This window comes from Spermophilus citellus, assembly GCF_964194105.1.
Source record: "Spermophilus citellus genome assembly, chromosome: X".
NCBI classification, from domain to species: Eukaryota; Metazoa; Chordata; class Mammalia; order Rodentia; family Sciuridae; genus Spermophilus; species Spermophilus citellus.
This window is the reverse complement of record NC_138190.1, coordinates 45,329,391-45,347,914: the sequence shown is the minus strand read 5'-3', so window position 1 is coordinate 45,347,914 and position 18,524 is coordinate 45,329,391. Positions and strand designations below refer to the sequence as shown.

At 42.2% G+C, this 18,524-nt stretch overlaps 1 protein-coding gene across 1 annotated transcript in view; it reads left to right on the top strand.

Moving 5' to 3' along the window:
* The window catches only part of LOC308639419 (E3 ubiquitin-protein ligase HUWE1), a gene marked incomplete at its 3' end in the record, with an annotated part of 125,142 nt that extends 106,697 nt beyond the window's left edge, over positions 1-18,445 (top strand). The window contains exons 48-65 of the mRNA XM_081277679.1: positions 1,836-2,047; positions 2,501-2,683; positions 5,854-6,026; positions 6,382-6,530; positions 7,276-7,351; positions 8,170-8,268; positions 8,855-8,988; positions 9,180-9,348; positions 10,696-10,924; positions 11,390-11,568; positions 11,859-11,948; positions 12,117-12,271; positions 13,709-13,754; positions 15,473-15,760; positions 16,597-16,852; positions 17,045-17,175; positions 17,816-18,030; positions 18,107-18,445. Of these exons, the coding sequence (XP_081133805.1) occupies positions 1,836-2,047; positions 2,501-2,683; positions 5,854-6,026; positions 6,382-6,530; positions 7,276-7,351; positions 8,170-8,268; positions 8,855-8,988; positions 9,180-9,348; positions 10,696-10,924; positions 11,390-11,568; positions 11,859-11,948; positions 12,117-12,271; positions 13,709-13,754; positions 15,473-15,760; positions 16,597-16,852; positions 17,045-17,175; positions 17,816-18,030; positions 18,107-18,445 (3,123 nt within the window). The remainder of the gene's footprint in view (positions 1-1,835; positions 2,048-2,500; positions 2,684-5,853; positions 6,027-6,381; positions 6,531-7,275; positions 7,352-8,169; positions 8,269-8,854; positions 8,989-9,179; positions 9,349-10,695; positions 10,925-11,389; positions 11,569-11,858; positions 11,949-12,116; positions 12,272-13,708; positions 13,755-15,472; positions 15,761-16,596; positions 16,853-17,044; positions 17,176-17,815; positions 18,031-18,106) is intronic.
* Between the last annotated feature and the right edge of the window lie 79 nt (positions 18,446-18,524).

The following is an 18,524-nucleotide window of genomic DNA, read 5'->3' as shown; positions in this document are numbered from 1 at the left end:
TTCTATAATGTTCTTTGTATTTTCTGGATATAAGTCTTTTGTGGCATTCACATTAAATATATATACTAGGCTTTATTTTTAAAGCCTTTTACACATTTATACCACTTGTAGTCATAGTTTATAATAGTTTGACCTACTAGTTATAACTATCTTTAGTTGTTAAGTATTTTGTATAATATGTGTCCAGTCACCTATTGATACTGGTTATCTTTAGATATAATAAATAAATACCATTGAGAGCTAGGGTTGTGGCTCAATGGTAGAGCACTCACCTAGCATGTGTGAAGCCCTGGGTTCGACTCTCAGCACCACATATAAGTAAATAAAATAAATGTCCATTGACAACTAAAAAAAAATGTTAAAAAATAAATACAATTGATAGTCCTCTTCACCGCAGTGGTAGATTACTGGTATTTTCTCTAATATAGGAAAGAAAGCTTTCAAATATTCCCAAGGTTACACTACACGGTAACATGGCTGAAACCAGAACCCAGATCTGGTTCTAAAGCTGTGTGCTTTCTAGTTGTTCATATTACTTTCCCAAACTGTAAAGCTTTTTCTAGTGTTTACTGTAACCTGACTGCTTTTATTCAGAAAGCAGTTTTAACTTTGTATTTTATTGGAAATTAATTTTTATTTCTAATATTATTGTTCTAAGCTCACTTGATCCAAGTTTACGTACTTTAAAATTCTTCATCGTGTTTTCTTAATTGAGGCAAAGTTCACATGAAATTGACCATTTTAAAGTGTGCAGTTGAGGGGCTGGGGTTGTGGCTCAGCAGTAGAGCGCTTGCCTCGCACATGCGAGGCCCTGGGTTCAATCCTCAGAACCACATAAACATAAATAAATAAAATAAAGATTAAAGTGTGCAGTTGAGTGGCATTTAGTACATTTAAAGTGTTGTACAGGGCTGGGGATGTGGCTCAAGCGGTAGCGCGCTCGCCTGGCATGCGTGCGGCCCGGGTTCGATCCTCAGCACTACATACCAACAAAGATGTTGTGTCCGCCGAGAACTAAAAAATAAATATTAAAAAGAAAATTCTCTCTCCTCTCTCACTCTCTCTCTCTTTAAAATAAATAAATAAATAAATAAAGTGTTGTACAGCCATCACCTTCATATAGTTCCCAAATCTGCTTGAGTGACTATAGAACTTAATTGCTTCCTAAGATAAGAATTATTAGAAAAGAAATTAGAGAAAAAGAAAAGACCTTGGCCTAATTTAACTTCCCCTGGTTTTGATCCTTCTTTGCTACTTTAGGTAAACCTGCATTAAATAATTTTACATATCTGTGTCTGTTGGCTACACTATCTCTCATTTAGTTCTTCATATTTTGTAGCACAGGGTTCCGGCCACATTGTAGATGTCAGTAAATATAATTTAATTTTGGAGGAATTATAGCCCTTCAATTAAATCAAGAGTTGAATTCTTGTCCCTTGACTAACTTTTTAGTGCAAACCACTTTTCTTTGGGCCTCGGATGACCCATCTATCAGATAGGGAAGTATTTAGTGTGTCCTGGTACATTTTATAGGTTTTGTTGTGAACAATTCCACTAAATATGCATAATAATATTAAGAAATATCAGTGATATCTATGTAATGATATCTACATGAAGTTTTGGAAGTTTTTAATAAAGCTCCCAAAGCTTTGTCATTGGTTTGCTACTTTCCAAGCTTGTACCTTTGGGCCATGGTTTCCATATATAAGGTGGGCCTGATGATCACACCTTGAATGACTTGACAGAAAACTTCAGTGTGTTTCTACCCTGTTGCTGTGCAAGTTGTGTGGAATAATTGTGCTTATGAGTAAATGTCACAATTAATGACTTTTCAGGACTGCAGTGTGCTAGCTTTTGTTCTGGACCACCTCCTCCCACATACCCAGAATGCAGAAGACAAGGACACACCTGCCCTGGCCCGACTGTTTCTTGCAAGCTTGGCTGCTGCAGGGAGTGGCACAGATGCCCAGGTGGCCCTAGTGAATGAAGTTAAGGCAGCCCTGGGACGGGCACTGGCTATGGCTGAGAGTACAGAAAAGCATGCAAGGTAAAACCTATACCTGACCTAGTGCTAATAACCAAAAGCATTCCCTTATTCCATTCTTGGTCCAGGAATTCCTTGCACTTGAACAAGAGTTCTGGCCATACTGGCATCATATATTTTGGTCCATTCTAATAATTTTGGTACTTCAAATACCTAGAGCACTGATTATATTTGGAGGAATTGGGCAAACAACATAGACAAACCAAAGGGATGTTTTCATTTTATTGCTAGGGTCTTCAGGCAGGATATTAAGCAGGTTCTTTAGTTTTATTTAATTTAAATATGCTTTATTCTTAAAGAAAATTATGAATGCTAACGCCCAGAGAGTGAATTCTTACTTCTTTAGATATTATTTTCACAAAAGATACAAGAGGGTTATCTGAGACAATTTAGTGAAGGCATGGTTTAAGAATGGGATATGATTCACATGATAGAGATATAATACTTTTTTCCTAGGCTTCAGGCAGTGATGTGTATCATCAGTACTATCATGGAGTCCTGCCCCTCCACCTCCAGCTTCTATAGCAGTGCCACAGCAAAGACTCAGCACAATGGCATGAACAACATCATTCGACTCTTCCTGAAGAAAGGGCTGGTTAATGACCTCGCCAGAGTGCCTCATAGCCTGGACCTGTCCAGGTAAAGTCATTTGTCAGCCCCAGGGGTTTGCCTTGTTGACCTCATCCATATAAGTGGCAAGGAGGCAGTTTGTGGTGGTAAAACTTTGGATGTAAATAGGAAACCCACATTCTTTGTATTTTGACTTTGAACAAGGCAAAGGCACTTGCCATTCTGTATACCTTTGTTATCTCTACAAACTCAGGAGTTGGACTATGTTAGTGATGATTTTTTCCCCACATCCCCCTCCACTTTATAACAAATCTTTTATTATAAGAACATTGTATGTGTATTATGAGAAATACAGATCATCAAAAAAAAGTTCATAGACACTATTCTAGCACCCAGATACCACCATTATCTTATTAGATATTAGATATCTTTCCATGTTTTTTGTTTTTGTCACAAACATAATGTATTTTGTGCTAAAATGATATTATACTATATATGCTCTTGTGTGGTATGAGGGTGTTTATTCTAATACAGCTCCTAATTGTTTCAGTTTTTTATTTTGTTGTTGTTCATGATCCTAACTTAAGTAACCAGACCAGCTTTCCTACAGAAGGTTTTACCTACTAGACTTGGTCCAGTTGCTTCCTTGCATTAGAGTTTAAAGTTGTTATTTTACTCCCTGATATTTTCTATAAACTTGTAATTAAATGTAGAGACTTTTTTGAGCAATTTAAATCTTTCTTCCTAGAAAGTATATCTTAGGTGACTTATAATACTTCACCTAACTATATACTTAGGTGAAGTATTATATCCCATATTGTGTTATGGGGAGTCATGGTCTCTTTGAACTTGCCATTAGCAATTCTTTTAAGGCTGACCACTAAATTAATGACAAATCAAGCATGTGCCTAATTAATAGCCTTAACATCAGTTGAGAATCCTTGCCTGAGCAAATTATGAATGACAGCTTTCTGATTTCTCATTCCTTCTAGTTTATTTGCTAGGCGTTTTTCTGTGAGATAGCCCTGAAGAGAAAGTTTGGTGACTTGAAATATAGTTCCTCCTGAAAAGGCAGGATACAAACTAATTTTAAGTTTTTTTCTAGCTTTCTGTTTGCTAAATTGTATTAAAGACTCATGAATTTTTGTCAGTTTTAAAAACAAATGACTGAATTCTTTAGTTCATTTCCATCATTCTTTACTTGCCCAAATGATTAAACTTTTGGCCTGTGGGACACTTTCAAGGCATCTTTAGCTTTTTGATACAAACCCATTAATTTTTTATGACAATTAAAAATTCCAAACTCATCTGGGGTGTGGCTCAGTGATTAAAAAATTATTTGCATAGCATATATGAAGCAAAGGGGTGGGATATAAAAAATTCAAACTCAAGTACTATGGTGAACACAATGTATCTACCTGTATTAACCAATGCATTTTACTCCATTTGCTTTACTACTACTTTCATCCCCTTTCAGACTTCAGTCTGAATTAGTTACAGGGGCTGGAGTTGTGGCTCGGTGGTGTAGCACTTGCCTGGCATGTGTGAGGCCCTGGGTTTGATCCTCAGCACCATAAATAAATAAATGGTCCATTTACAACTTGTGTGTGTGTGTGTGTGTGTGTGTGTGTGTGTGTGTGTGTGTGTGTGTTTTAAGAATTAGTTACAAACAACATGATTCTTTACCTCCGGACACTTAAGCAAATGTCTTTTAAGAGCAAACAATATCTTACTTAGCTAGAATTCCATTATTATATCCTAGAAATTTACCATTAATATTCTATTTTATATTTTAAATACCCCTAATGTTTTAATTATGTATTATAGCCAGGAGGAGAATGTTTTAAACCAGGATTAAGTGAGAATCACAGTTTGGTTCAGGTTAAACATTTTTTGGCAAAAATACTACATAGATGATATTTACTCTTCTTAGCTCACATCAGGAAATATATGATATATTTTATCCCATTATTGGTGATGCTAAATTTGTTCACATAGTGTGGTGTGTATTGGATTTCCGCTTTGTAATCATTTGTGAGGTGGTACTCTGAGATCATGAGAATAGTAAATACTCTTTTAATAGTTCTTTGACATAGGTGATCATTGACTAGATCATTTACATTACTGGTCATATCACTGATTTTCTGATTGGTTGTTATTTTTCAACTGGCATTCTTCTGTAATAAAAGAACCTCCTACTCCCACTTTTGTTTACCTGACAATATAGACTTTTTAATTGCTACCGTTATTCTCTTTGATACTCAGATTGGTCCCCCTGATAATAATCCCATTAAACCCTCTCCACCTCATGCCACTGCTTTAGTTTTGGTGCTGGGGCTTAAACCCTGGCCTCATGCATACTAGGCATGCATACTGTGTTGCCCAGGCTGGCCTTGAACTTGCCTCAGCCTCCACTGTTAATTGTTTTTTCAGTACTGGAGATTGAACCCAGGGCCTTGCACATGCCAGGCAAGCCCTCCACCACTGAGCTAGATCCCCAGCTCTCCATTCATTTTTGAAAACCAATGAGATCCCAGGATTACCTTTTGCCTTCCATGCCCTGTCCCTGGGATCAGTTATTCTAATGAGCCTTGGTTCCTTTTTAATGTTGTTGGGATCAGAGGACTCTATCTGGGCACTAGGGATCATGCATACACACACGTGTATACATCTATGTGTATGATATAAAAGAGATTAAAAACGTAACTGCTCATTTTGGTGGGTACCTGCTTGGCCTCACATGCCTTATTACACTTAGAAATCATTTTACACTTCCCCACTACAGTTCCCATGACACTTGCTAAATCCTAGAATGCCCTATATAGTTTGAAATCCACAGGACTTAAAACTTATATCATGTTCCTTTGAAACCTTTTAATATTTGGTTATTAAATGCTGGTGCTTTTCATTGCAAATCCTGGGTCTAAGAAGTGGTTTGCTACTTGCATGTGTTCGTGTATGTAGAATATCTTCTGGCTTCTAGTCAAGAATTTGTTCCTCGCATGCTTACCACAGCCCTATGAAATACAGCATTGATTTAACCCTTGCTTTGGGGTGGGTTCTTTTGAAGACCTTTAAGTCAAATTTTTTTTCCTTCTAAATAATAAATAGAATATTAGTTCTTTGAGCTCATGCCCCTTTCTCTCCTAGTAGCTTCTATTGTGGGAACCTTAGTGGGCTTTGCAAAAGGACACCAGTATTTCTGTTCTCAGTGTATCACTTTATCTTCCTTTACTCAGCCCCAACATGGCCAACACAGTCAATGCTGCTTTGAAGCCTTTGGAAACACTTTCCCGTATTGTGAACCAGCCCAGTAGCCTTTTTGGCAGCAAGAGTGCTTCTAGCAAGAGCAAGACTGAACAGGATGCCCAAGGAGCTTCGCAGGACTCTAATAGCAACCAGCAAGACCCAGGTAGGGAATCAGTCAATGGCCTGGAGAGCTGGATGGGTGGGAATTTGTAGTTGCTTTCCGGGCATGGGGATTACAGCTGTTCTGGCTTGGTGTTGTTTCCCTGGGAACTTGCTGGCCTTCCAGAGATCTGTCATAGTGGTGTGGGAATCTGCCCCACAAAGAATTCCTTCAAATTGCAGCCTTGTTTGGCTATCCTCACACGTAGCCTTGTCTTTTCCTTTGTCACCCATTCATTTATTCTCTGAGAATTTTTAAACTTGCCCGAGGAAGGGACCTTATTGTCTTCATGCTTGCCTCGTGGTGCCCAGCACATAGGCACCCTTTGATTATTTTGCTGGTTGGTTGATTGTTTCAGGCGAGCCTGGGGAAGCAGAAGTGCAGGAGGAGGATCATGATGTCACTCAGACAGAGGTGGCAGATGGGGATATCATGGATGGGGAGGCTGAAACCGACTCAGTGGTGATTGCTGGGCAGCCTGAGGTGCTCAGTTCACAAGAGATGCAGGTAGGGAGGCAGATCATCCAGCATTCCCTGTTGCGGCGCTGAACCAAACCCCCAGGTGGTGTGGGTGGGTGAGTACTTTAGATCCTCGCCTCAATGCTGTCTGCTTTGCAGAGGAACACAGATGATATGCTTAGTAGATGCTCAGCAAATGTGTTTGAATTGTATTAAAGGAGGGATGGGGGCAGGGCCAAGGCGCCATGTACTATGAAATGGTATAGATCCCAAGCAGAAAACTTAGACACAGGTGAAATGTTGATGTAGAAAGCTGGCCTGAGGGCTTTGGGCCCAGGGTCTTTGATTTACTTGGCTCTGGTGATTAATGGAAGCTCCTTAACACCATTTTATGCCATAGCACCAGCTCTTGCTGGGCCATTAAAAATGGTCTTCTATGGACCCTATAGAGAAAGCATTGTAATTTCTGGAGCTGGTAGCAATGGATAAAAAAATGGGCCTATGGTCCTTAGCTGCTGGCCTTAAGGAGATCTGCATGTATTCCTGGACAGTCTAAAGACTAACCTGGTATCAGCTAACTGGGATGGACCCATTTGATGGACAGTCTGAGTGTGGATTGGCAGCATGTGGTAGTTTCTGTGCTATTAGCACCAAGTGTGTGGTTTTTATGTAACCTCCTCCGTCACACATTATCCTAGAAACGTACGCTCCCTTGCTGGCTTTTATTAGGGTTTCAGTGCTAGCACAATGATAGACTTGTGTGTATCCATATGTATGTTCTATTTCTCTCCAGGTTGAGAATGAGCTGGAGGACCTGATAGATGAGTTGCTTGAGAGGGATGGCGGATCTGGGAACAGTACAATTATAGGTGAGAGCCCCAGAACTGAGTATAGCCTCTTCCTTTGCCTCAGTCTCTCTTGGGAGGACCCTTTTTCTCATCATCTGCTTGCTCAGCTCTGCCTAAGGGCTCATAGCCAGCCTAGATTGCTGCTTGTCTTGATGTTGATGGTCTTACAGATGAGAAATTCACAAGCCATCTACAGGCCTGTGGCAGGTCTGAAGCATTGCCTGTGTGGGGGAGGTGGGGGGGGGTAACCATCAGTATAGGTGATAACATCAGGCACATCAAAAGAGTGTTTATTCATGGAGGCCTAGAGGAGGCTGTAGGGTGAGAAAAGTGCTTTCCTTTCAGTTCTTCAGTGAAGTTCAGGGGCTTTCTGCCTCAGTAATGTTAAAAAAAATGTGATCATCCCCTAAGGGTGGCCCTTTTTAAATCTCAGAGGGAAAGTGGCTAAGGTACCTTACTGTCACCTGGCTTTGAGGGTGTATGTGTTGTCTTTATTTTACTGATCAAAGAAAGGAAATAAAGGAAAAATGGAAGTAGACATGTATTCTGAAATTTTACAAAGCTTTTTCACACCCAGTATTCTTTGTGGTTTCACAATTAGTGGGATTGGCAAGACAGATGTGATCATCCCATTTTACAGATGAGGAAACTGAGACTCAGACAGGTAAAGTGACTGGCCAAGCTCACCTAGCTAGTTGACAGAGAATCCAGGTCTTGTCCCTCATCAAAAAAAAAAAAAAAAAGGATATCTGCTAGGTGTACATAGCTACTTAGGCGCACCCAATCTGGAAAGGGAAGTCCTCTGTTGTTCAGTGAAGGCTCTGCTCTGTAACCTTCAGTGAGCAGAAGTGGAGAGGATGAATCACAAGAGGACGTGCTGATGGATGAAGCTCCTTCCAACCTCAGCCAAGCTTCCACCTTGCAGGCCAACCGAGAAGGTGAGAGTGCCGAGGCCAGAAAGGCCTCCCTTCTTGCCCTGCACGTCTGGCAGACACTACACTAGGGTTTTCCTGGAGGCAGCTGCCCACATGTGCAGAATAAGGAAGCATCTGTCTGCATGCGCTGACATACACCATCCACTTTATCCTCAGCCAGTTTTTCAAATAACATGTTACTACTGCTTGCCCAAAGTTTATCACTTCTTACTTGGTTCGCTTTCTTCTCACCCACCTGCTGTCATCGCTCCAGATTCCCTCTTACCAACAGGATGCAGTCAGTAGCAAATTAGGGCTGGAAAGGAAAGGGGGCACCAGCAGACTTGGCCAAGTCCTAGACCGTGGCTCCTCAAGCACCAGCCTGGTGCCAGCCTCCACAGTCAGCCACCCTGCTCAGCGTGTTGATGCATTGATTGGCACTTTCAGGAAATCGGGGATGGCTCACTAAGTCTGTACATCACCCCAGATCTGATTCTTCCTCTCCTAGAGTCAGATACCCCATCGCCTTCCCACTCAGTCTGCCGGCCTGCACAGTAGCCTGTTTTCTAGCTACTCAGTTTAGTCCTCCAATGTGCTCCCTTTGTTTTAGATTCCATGAATATCCTGGACCCTGAGGATGAGGAGGAGCACACTCAGGAAGAGGACAGCAGTGGCAGTAACGAGGATGAGGATGATAGTCAGGATGAAGAGGAGGAGGAGGAGGAAGATGAGGAAGATGATCAGGTGAGGGGGGACTGTGTTTGGGTTGGTTCAGATGACCTCTTCCATGGGAACAGAGAACTGCAGAAAACCAACAGTCTGGGTTGCTAGCTAGCCTCAGCGCCTCCCTCCCTCATGTGCACATGTGGCCAATGACACCAGGCTTCAGAAAACCCTTACCTCCAGCAATTCTCCATCTCCTATTTTCCCTTAAGGAGGATGATGAAGGTGAAGAGGGAGATGAAGACGATGACGACGATGGCTCTGAGATGGAATTGGATGAGGATTACCCTGATATGAACGCTTCTCCCTTGGTCCGATTTGAGCGCTTTGACCGGGAGGATGATCTCATCATTGAGTTTGACAACATGTTCTCCAGTGCTAGTAAGATACAGGGGCTCAGCTGGGTTTTCTCTCTTGATTCTTATACCCTTCTCTAGGGTAAGCCAAGCAGTGAACCAAAGCAGCTATTGATCTGATACCAACAGCACTCTTTTCCTATGCTGACTTCCTGGGGCAAGGGATACCTGAATCCATCTCTCTCGATAGCGTATTTCACAAGAAGGAATAGCAAGAGGCTGCTTTTGTTTGCTCCACCTCAGTAAACAGGCAGCCATTTTGGAGCCTGGACAACTTGATGATTTACTTGATTAAAAAATGAAACCAAAGCTGACTGCATCAGGCACCCGAATGCACGCTACAGTGGATAGGGCAATCAATAATCTTTTTTTCTCTAACACTGGATCTTGAGGGTTTGGATGGAACACCTTTGAGCTTGGAATTGGGGAATGGATTTGAACATTCGCTCTGTTCATCAAGGATGCATCTTTTCAGGGAAGAGAATGAATCTCTTCCCTCCTCCCCCATCAACGTCAAAATTCCCTTTTAGCATCAAGTTAGATAGTCAAGTTCTTAGACTCAAGCTGTCTTGATAGGACAGGTCTTGACCTCAAAGCACAAACATAATATAGCAGAAAACACTGGACTGGTCTGGTCTGTTGTCTTGGCCAAGTAATCTCTTACCTCTTTGAGCCTCAGTTTATCACCTGTAAATGAAAAGTATGAAAAGGGAAAAAAAAGATTGGATTGATAATAGTCAAGATATCATCTATGATAGTGTTTGAATTTTTGTGATTTTCATCGGTCTTATAGTTGAGCCTCTGTCCATTCAGCAAATTGGACAGATATTTGAGGTGTGCCTACTGTGTCCTAGGTACTGGGGATAAAGCAGTAAAGAAGAAAGCAATCCTTGGCCCTTATAGGAGCTTATGGTCTATTAGGAATTATAAGTACAGGCATTACATTGTAACATGGTAAGAAAGAAAGCACAGAGTACAGGACTATCCAACCCAGTCTATCAAAGTGAGACTTCACAGAGGAAGTGACATTTTAGGCCAGAAGTAAAAGCAGATGAGGGAGAGGAAGGAGTCTTCAAGATGAAGGGAGCAGCATGTGTCTGAGGGTCCTAGAAGCATTACTGTGGCTGTAATTTGGAGAGTGAATTGGGAGAAGTTACAATTTAGGAGGCTGTTGCAGTATCTAGATGAGAGATGATTGTATAAGCTATGGTAGTATCAGTGTTTGTAGATCAGGTGGTGTGGGAATGAGGGAGAAAGGACAAAGCTCAGGTTTCCGTGTGAGGAAGTAAGGCCCAGGAGACATGGTTCTGCTTGAACAATCATGGAAGAAATTTCTTTTTGGCACTGATCCCATTGCATATTGTCCTTGCAGCAGACATCCCCCCATCCCCAGGAAATATCCCTACCACCCACCCACTGATGGTACGCCATGCAGATCACAGTTCGCTGACACTGGGCAGTGGCTCCTCCACAACTCGTCTCACCCAGGGCATTGGACGCAGTCAGAGGACCCTAAGGCAGCTAACGGCCAATACGGGCCACACCATTCATGTTCACTACCCTGGGAATCGCCAGCCCAATCCTCCTCTTATACTTCAGAGGTGAGTTGTAAAGAAAATCAGTTGGAGTTACCAGAGCTCTCATAAAAATCTTTACTGAGCTTCAGCATTATTTGACTGGGAGAGGGGAATAGTCATTCATTTAATGTTACCACAAGTAAGGTGTGTGTGTATTATGATTATTGTGGGTTATGTGTGCAGCTTTTAGAGGAGTACCAAACTGTGTGACATGTCCCATGCAGACATTCAGCAATTATTATTCATCTCATGTGGCAAGCTTGTCAGTGGTACTCGGTCTATGCTTATAACAATAGAGTAGTATGCAATCTCAACCCAAATAAAGCTATAAAACTGATACAGTAATCAGAAGAGAAAGTAAGGCTTATATGCAGTGTGATAAGTTCCATAATTGTGTTATAATTTTAATAGAGGATCTGGATGGAGGATTTCATGGTAATAGGTTGCTGCAGACTTAACAGTGATCATGGTACTCCACCATCACTCTAGGTTGCTTGGTCCCTCCGCCGCTGCTGACATCCTTCAGCTGAGCAGTAGTCTTCCCCTACAAAGCCGGGGTCGGGCCCGCCTCCTGGTGGGCAACGATGACGTCCACATCATCGCCCGGTCTGATGACGAACTGCTGGATGACTTTTTCCACGACCAGAGCACAGCTACCAGCCAAGCAGGCAAGTTTTGTGGTAAGGGAGAGAGTAGAGTTTGGGAGTTTATCAGGTTTTTTTCTCCCTAGCTGAGGAAAAGCAGAACAGTGTCTACCCTAGAAGTAATACATTTTATAGGAGCTGGGACCATTCTGTGACTTAGCCAAGGGCAACAAAATGGTCTAGGTACACGTTATGTACCAAACCTTGTGATAGCCCTTGGGCCATGTTAGGAAAATACTAACATGGATCATATTTTTTGGATCATTTGACACTTAACAAGGCCAAAAATCTTACCCCCATTTATTCCCCTACAGGAACCCTGTCCAGCATTCCCACAGCCCTGACCCGCTGGACAGAGGAATGCAAAGTTCTTGATGCTGAGAGCATGCACGACTGTGTTTCAGGTGTGTGGTAGCTTGGTTATCAGGGCAGTAGTAAGCCTTCCAGGGCTAGGACGATTGTGTAGAGAGTTGTTTCCCTGGTTCTCTGTGGCCACAAGCTCTGCCTTTTGGCTTCCTTCCCAACCCACTCACCCCACAGAGTAGCCTCTGATCTCTGCCTCTTTGATGTAGTGGTTAAAGTGCCCATTGTCAATCACCTGGAATTCCTGAGAGATGAGGAGCTGGAAGAGAGGCGAGAGAAACGCAGGAAACAACTGGCTGAGGAAGAAACAAAGATAACTGACAAAGGGAAAGAAGATAAAGAGAACAGGGATCAGAGTGCACAGGTGATTCCCAATGGCTGGGAGGGTTCATCTTTGGCCAGATCTGCCTTAACTTTCCTGTGTTTTGGGCATAAATATGGTATATAACTCACTGAAAGAATCTCAGGGTGTTTGCATTGAACATGGGAATCACTCATTGCAAATTAATTATACCTGATTTTGGGGGGTAAAAATTGAAACCCCGAGGGAATGTTTTTTCTCCGTGTCTCAATGGGGGAAACTGGAGCCAGAACCACAATTGGTCCTCAAAAATCACATCTCATAATCCACCTTCAAGGACTACAGCTAGACAAGGAAGAAACCCTGATCAGCCCATATTCTTATTCATTTTCATTTCTTAGTGGACTGCCAGTGGTGGGGCGCCTTACCAGAATGACCCTATTCCATCATTTGAATAAGTTTGACTTAGGTGTCAGAGAAAAAGTTCATATCTTGAATTCTGTCACCTCCATATCATTTTCTAGGGTTCAAATTTATATCTAACATGATTTTAGTTTTTAAAAAGAAGCTACCTGGGGGGCTGGGGCTGGGGCTCAATGGTAGAGCTCTCGCCTGGCACGCATGAAGCACTGGGTTCGATCCTCAGCACCACATAAAAAAAAGTTTTAAAAAATAAGTTTAAAAAAAAAAGAAGCCACCTGTTTCAGAAACTTCTGTGACCTTGCATAGAAGGTCTACTCATGTGGTTTTTACTTATAGATGAGTAAAAAGGGACATTGAGGACTGAGGGTATAGTTCAGTGGTAGAGCACCTGCCTAGCATGCCCAAGGCCCTGAGTTTGATCTCCCAACACTGCAAAAAGAGGCCATTGGATGTTCAGTTATAATAATAAGCTTGATCTAATATATCTTTATAGAACTTTGGGCCTAATAAACAATATAGTTTTGAACACATGAAAAGGAATGAAAGACAAGCAAAGGTAGCATATTGCTTAAAAAAAAAAAAAAAGCTGGAGTGGGACTAGAGAATGTAGCTCAACAGTAGAGCACTTGCCTAGTATATATAAACCAGACCCCAAGTTTCATCATTAGCACTGCAAGAAAAACAAAAAAGCTAGAGTATGCAAAATAAGCCCAAGAAAGGGGTTTAGATGAAACTAAAAATTTATGGCTAGTCTGGTGATTATGCCCATCCCTAATGTAATTTTTATTATCGTTGTTCAGTAGCACCTCCTCCAACAGTTTCCCTTTCACCCCCAATCCATTCAAACCCAGGCTTTGTTGCTAAAGTACAAACTCTAAGTATGTATAGAGAAATTAGATGTATATTTGCATACTGAAATGATCATCTTCTTTTGATAACATAGCAAAATCATTTTCTATCAGATCACTGAACTCCTAGCTGGTCTAGGTCTAGGTGAGGGATGGTGACTTACACAGTTTGATCTTTATCTTGTGTTCTTAGAATATTTCCACACTGGTCTATCCCTTCTCTTTGCAGTGTACTGCATCTAAGACAAATGACTCCACTGAACAGAACCTCTCAGGTAAATCTCCCTCCCTTTCATCCTTCTTGCTAATTGATAAATATGTTCTTTCTCCTGACCCTTCTGAATAGCTGGCCCACCTGGGCTGAAGATGGACACTGGTGCTCTGTGGGATGAGGTAGTAGATTGTATAGTTTTAGGGTCATACCCCATCTTGGAGATAACTATACAGTCTACTGTCTTTCCCACGGTGGTACACTTCCCCTCCAACTTGGCTGTGTTTAGGTTCCTATTCTGGTTATGCAATGCTTCATTCTGACAAGGTTATGTGTCCTATACCTTTCCCCTGAAACTCAGTATGTATATCTTTGAGACAGTTGGTCTTTGGTAAACACCATAGGATGGCACTTCATGAGAACACCTGATGACACTACTCAAATGGCAGTCCTCAGTGGAAATGAACAAAATTTAAAAGATTTAATATGTTTTTCCTGAAGCTGAATTTAATTCCATTCATAGAGTTGTTGTTTTTTGAGGTTATATTCTTTCTAGTTCTTCGGTGTCAAAATATTCTTATTAAATCATATTGATAAAATGTTTTTTTCTTACATGATGAAACTAAGTTAATAACCCCTACTTTAGTGTGTGTGTGTGTGTCTTTCTCTCAATCTTAAACTCAATTGTTCTGTGGAATCTAAAAGTCTAAGAACACTGTCTTGGACATCTGCTTTTGGGGAAGGTAGCTTTGTGGGCTAAATGGTATGACTATATGCTGTCTATCCTATCTTAACAATGGTCAGTACCAATTTTGTGATTCTAACAAATGGTCCATGTGGTATTCTATCTCCCCTACTATTAATTTTCTCAGAACTGTCTTCTACTTTTTTTTTTTTTTTTTTTTTGTATTTGAGTTGGGAAAAGAAAGCCTACACAATTTTTTAACGCAGTGAAGGAGGGGTAGGTGTCCTTTTTCCTACTACCCTTACTAGAGGATTCTGCTCATGTCAGGGTGAGGTAGTAAGTTGTATTGTTGTGGGGTAGGGATTTTAGACCCCAATAAGAAGATAACTATACAACTTACTACTTTCCCTGGTGTGTGGCATATTCACACCAAGTCTTTCAATGTTATCACCATTTAAGTTGTAGGTGTAGGTGTTCCTTGGATAATCAGGGAGTAAAGGGGTAGAGATGATATTTAGGGTGAGGCAGATTACCAGTATAAAGTGGCTTGACTTCCATTGATTCAGGCATTAATTGGTTAACTCAGTGGGCATAAATTCAAATGTGTTCTTCTTCAACTGTAAGATAACTTCATTTATTTAGTAATAGAACAAAAATATGCAGAAGGGAATAGAAAGTTTACTTTAAGAGCTTTGAGGTAAATTCTGACCATTTCTTGCTTTAAGTACATAAGGAAACGGGGGTTCCGTAGATTTTGGGGAGGTAGGTTTTTCTGAGTAGCTTCAGAAAAATCTAGCCTCGCCCTGCCTCTGTGGCCTGAAATCTTCCCCTTTAACCTTCAGCACAGAAAAGGTTTTATTAGGATCCACAGAATTAGATATCTAGCTCTTGGTTCAGTGACAGCACCATGCTTTAGTCCTCATCCTGGGTATACTAGACGAGCCAAGAACTGTTCCTTGGAGGGTTGATTGTGGGAAGGGGTATAATGTCACTGTCTGAGTGGAATATTGGTCAAGCCACATGTGCTGATTAGGATTGTTCCCTTGGTCATTGGCTGATTTTCCCCTTAACCTCCATTATTATTCTTTCCGAGAAAGATGGGACTCCAATGCCTGACAGCTACCCAACAACCCCTTCTTCAACTGATGCAGCTACATCTGAGTCCAAGGAGACCCTTGGCACTCTTCAGCCTTCTCAGCAGCAACCAGCACTCCCACCCCCACCATCCTTGGGAGAGGTTCCTCAAGATTTGCAATCCCCAACTGGAGAAGGGGGAAGCTCTACACAGCTATTGATGCCTGTAGAGTCAGAGGAATTAGGACCCACGAGGCCAAGTGGAGAAGCAGAAACGACTCAGATGGAGCTATCCCCAGCTCCCACTATAAGTGAGTAAAATTTTAACTTTTGATGGAGATGGATGGAACAAGAGAGAAGAATGGATGTCTTTGTAACTTTGCTGTTTCTTGAGAGAAGTAAGAAGGACTTCAGTGTGCACACATTAGCTTTGTTAGGTGAAGTTGAGGTTTCTTCTCTGTATCACTTGAAGTGATTGTAGTTGAGCATCTATAATTCTAATGAGGATATCAACTGTAAGCTGCAATGACTGTTCATAGATTATCATGTCAGGTTTATTATTTAACTTTGAAAACAACTCTGTAACGTAATTGGTGATATCTCCATGAATAAACTGAAACTCAGAAGGGAAATAATTAGCCCAAGGGCATTCAGTAAGCAGTTAAACTGGGATTAAACAACAGTTCCACAGATGGCAAGCACGTAACCTCAAATACACAGCTTTCACATCCTCCTGGCAAAAATGCTCTTTATCTCATGACGCTCTTTCCCACTGACTTGAAATGGGGCCTCAAAATTCTCAGCACAGTGGTATTCCACCTGCTTACTGTCTGTGCTATATAATAAGCTGCCTGTGATATGCCCTGGAAAGACTGTTGGGTTTTTCCCCTTTGAATCTAGTTTATTTAGATAACCATGCCTGAGGGAAATCTTGGAAAGTGACAGGATCCCTCATCTAGGGTGTCTAGGGAAGCTATTTCACAAACATGCCTAGAACAGTGAACTTCAAGAAATGAAAGAAAAGACTTGAGCTGAACCTTCCTTAAAAAGCAGGTGAAATAAAGTAGGAACAGCAGACCAGCAGGGGATGAAGATATTGGCCTGATTCCAAGCAAAACTCTAACCTCTCCCTGTGACTTCCTCCTAGCTTCTCTTTCCCCAGAGAGAGCTGAAGATTCTGATGCACTGACTGCTGTCAGCAGTCAACTGGAAGGCTCTCCCATGGACACCAGCAGCCTAGCTTCCTGTACTCTAGAGGAGGCTGTAGGTGACACTTCAGCAGCTGGCAGTTCTGAGCAGCCCACAGCAGGCAGCTCTACTCCTGGGGATGCCCCACCAGTTGTGGCAGAAGTACAAGGCAGGACTGATGGGGCAGGGGAATCTACCCAGCAACCTGAGGACAGGTAAGCACTGCATTGGCTAGAAGAGAATAGAGATGTGTTGGGTGTTGCATTCATACCTGTTAACTAATAGGTATGCTTATTGTACTGGGAAAATTAAGTTGGTTTTGCTGAAAAAGGGCTGTTGATGTTAGGAGTATTCTATAAATGGGAAAATGTGTGGCACTAAGAAAAACTGAGAATGATTTCCCGCAGCTCTCCCCCTGCATCCTCTGAGAGTTCTTCCACCAGAGATTCTGCTGTGGCCATTTCTGGAGCAGACTCCCGAGGAATCCTGGAAGAGCCACTGCCTTCAACAAGCAGTGAGGAAGAAGATCCCCTTGCAGGTGAGTTCCCTATGTGCTCAGGCTGTCCTGAGATTGTTTCAGCTTCCAGTAGCCCCTGGCAAGGGAATATCCACCAGCCAAATACTTCATGTATATGTGGGAAAAGGATTAGCAGTGAGAGGATGCTGGTATATAATGTAATAGAATGAGCCAATTTAACTTAGTTCACTCATTCTCTCACTATGACACTTCCTAACTTTACAACATATGACCTTTATTTAATTTCTCTGATCGTCATTGGTATCTGTTAGCCTTTCATTACTGTTAAAATAAAATACCTACCTGGGCTGGGGTTGTGGCTCAGTAGTAGAGCACTTGCATGTATGAGGCACTGGGTTCAATTCTCAGCACCACATATAAATAAAATAAAGATTCATCAACAACTAAATTTTTTTTAATTTTTTTTTAAAAACACCCAAGGTAATCCATTTTAAAAAGGGAAAAGTTTATTTTGGAGATTTCAGTCCATTATCATTTGGGCCCAGTTACTTAAGGCCCTGTGGTGAGGCCAGTACATGATGGTGGGAACACATGGTAAAGCAAGTTGCTTACCACATGGTGCCTTGAAACAGAAAAAGGAAGAGGAAGGGCCAGCTATCAGTAGAAGTGTGAGTCCTTCATATCTTATATCTCCTCTCAGGTATTAGTCTTCCTGAAGGTGTGGACCCCTCTTTTCTGGCTGCTCTTCCTGATGACATCCGTCGGGAAGTCCTCCAGAACCAGTTGGGCATACGTCCACCAACCCGAAGTGCCCCCTCCACAAATAGCTCAGCTCCTGCAGTGGTGGGGAATCCTGGTGTGACTGAAGTGAGCCCTGAGTTCCTGGCTGCCCTGCCTCCAGCCATTCAGGAGGAAGTATGTGAGCAGGGAGATGGTGGGGCCAAGCTGCCTGGGTAGGAGTTACGCCCCCATTGACAACTTCCATCCATAGGTGCTGGCACAGCAAAGAGCTGAGCAGCAGCGACGGGAACTAGCCCAGAATGCCAACTCTGACACCCCCATGGACCCTGTGACCTTCATCCAGACTCTGCCCTCAGACCTGCGCCGTAGTGTCTTGGAGGACATGGAAGATAGTGTGTTGGCTGTGATGCCACCTGACATAGCAGCTGAGGCTCAAGCCCTGAGACGAGAGCAGGAAGCACGTCAACGACAGCTCATGCACGAACGTCTGTTTGGGCACAGCAGCACCTCTGCACTCTCTGCCATTCTCCGAAGCCCAGGTACAAAGGGAGGCAAGTGGGAAGGCTCTGAGATATCTGGCTTTGGCTAGATATGAGGCTCTTTTTGCTTTTCTTTATATTACCTAGACCAAACTTGCCACCACCCTTCCCCAATCTCAGTTTCCTTTT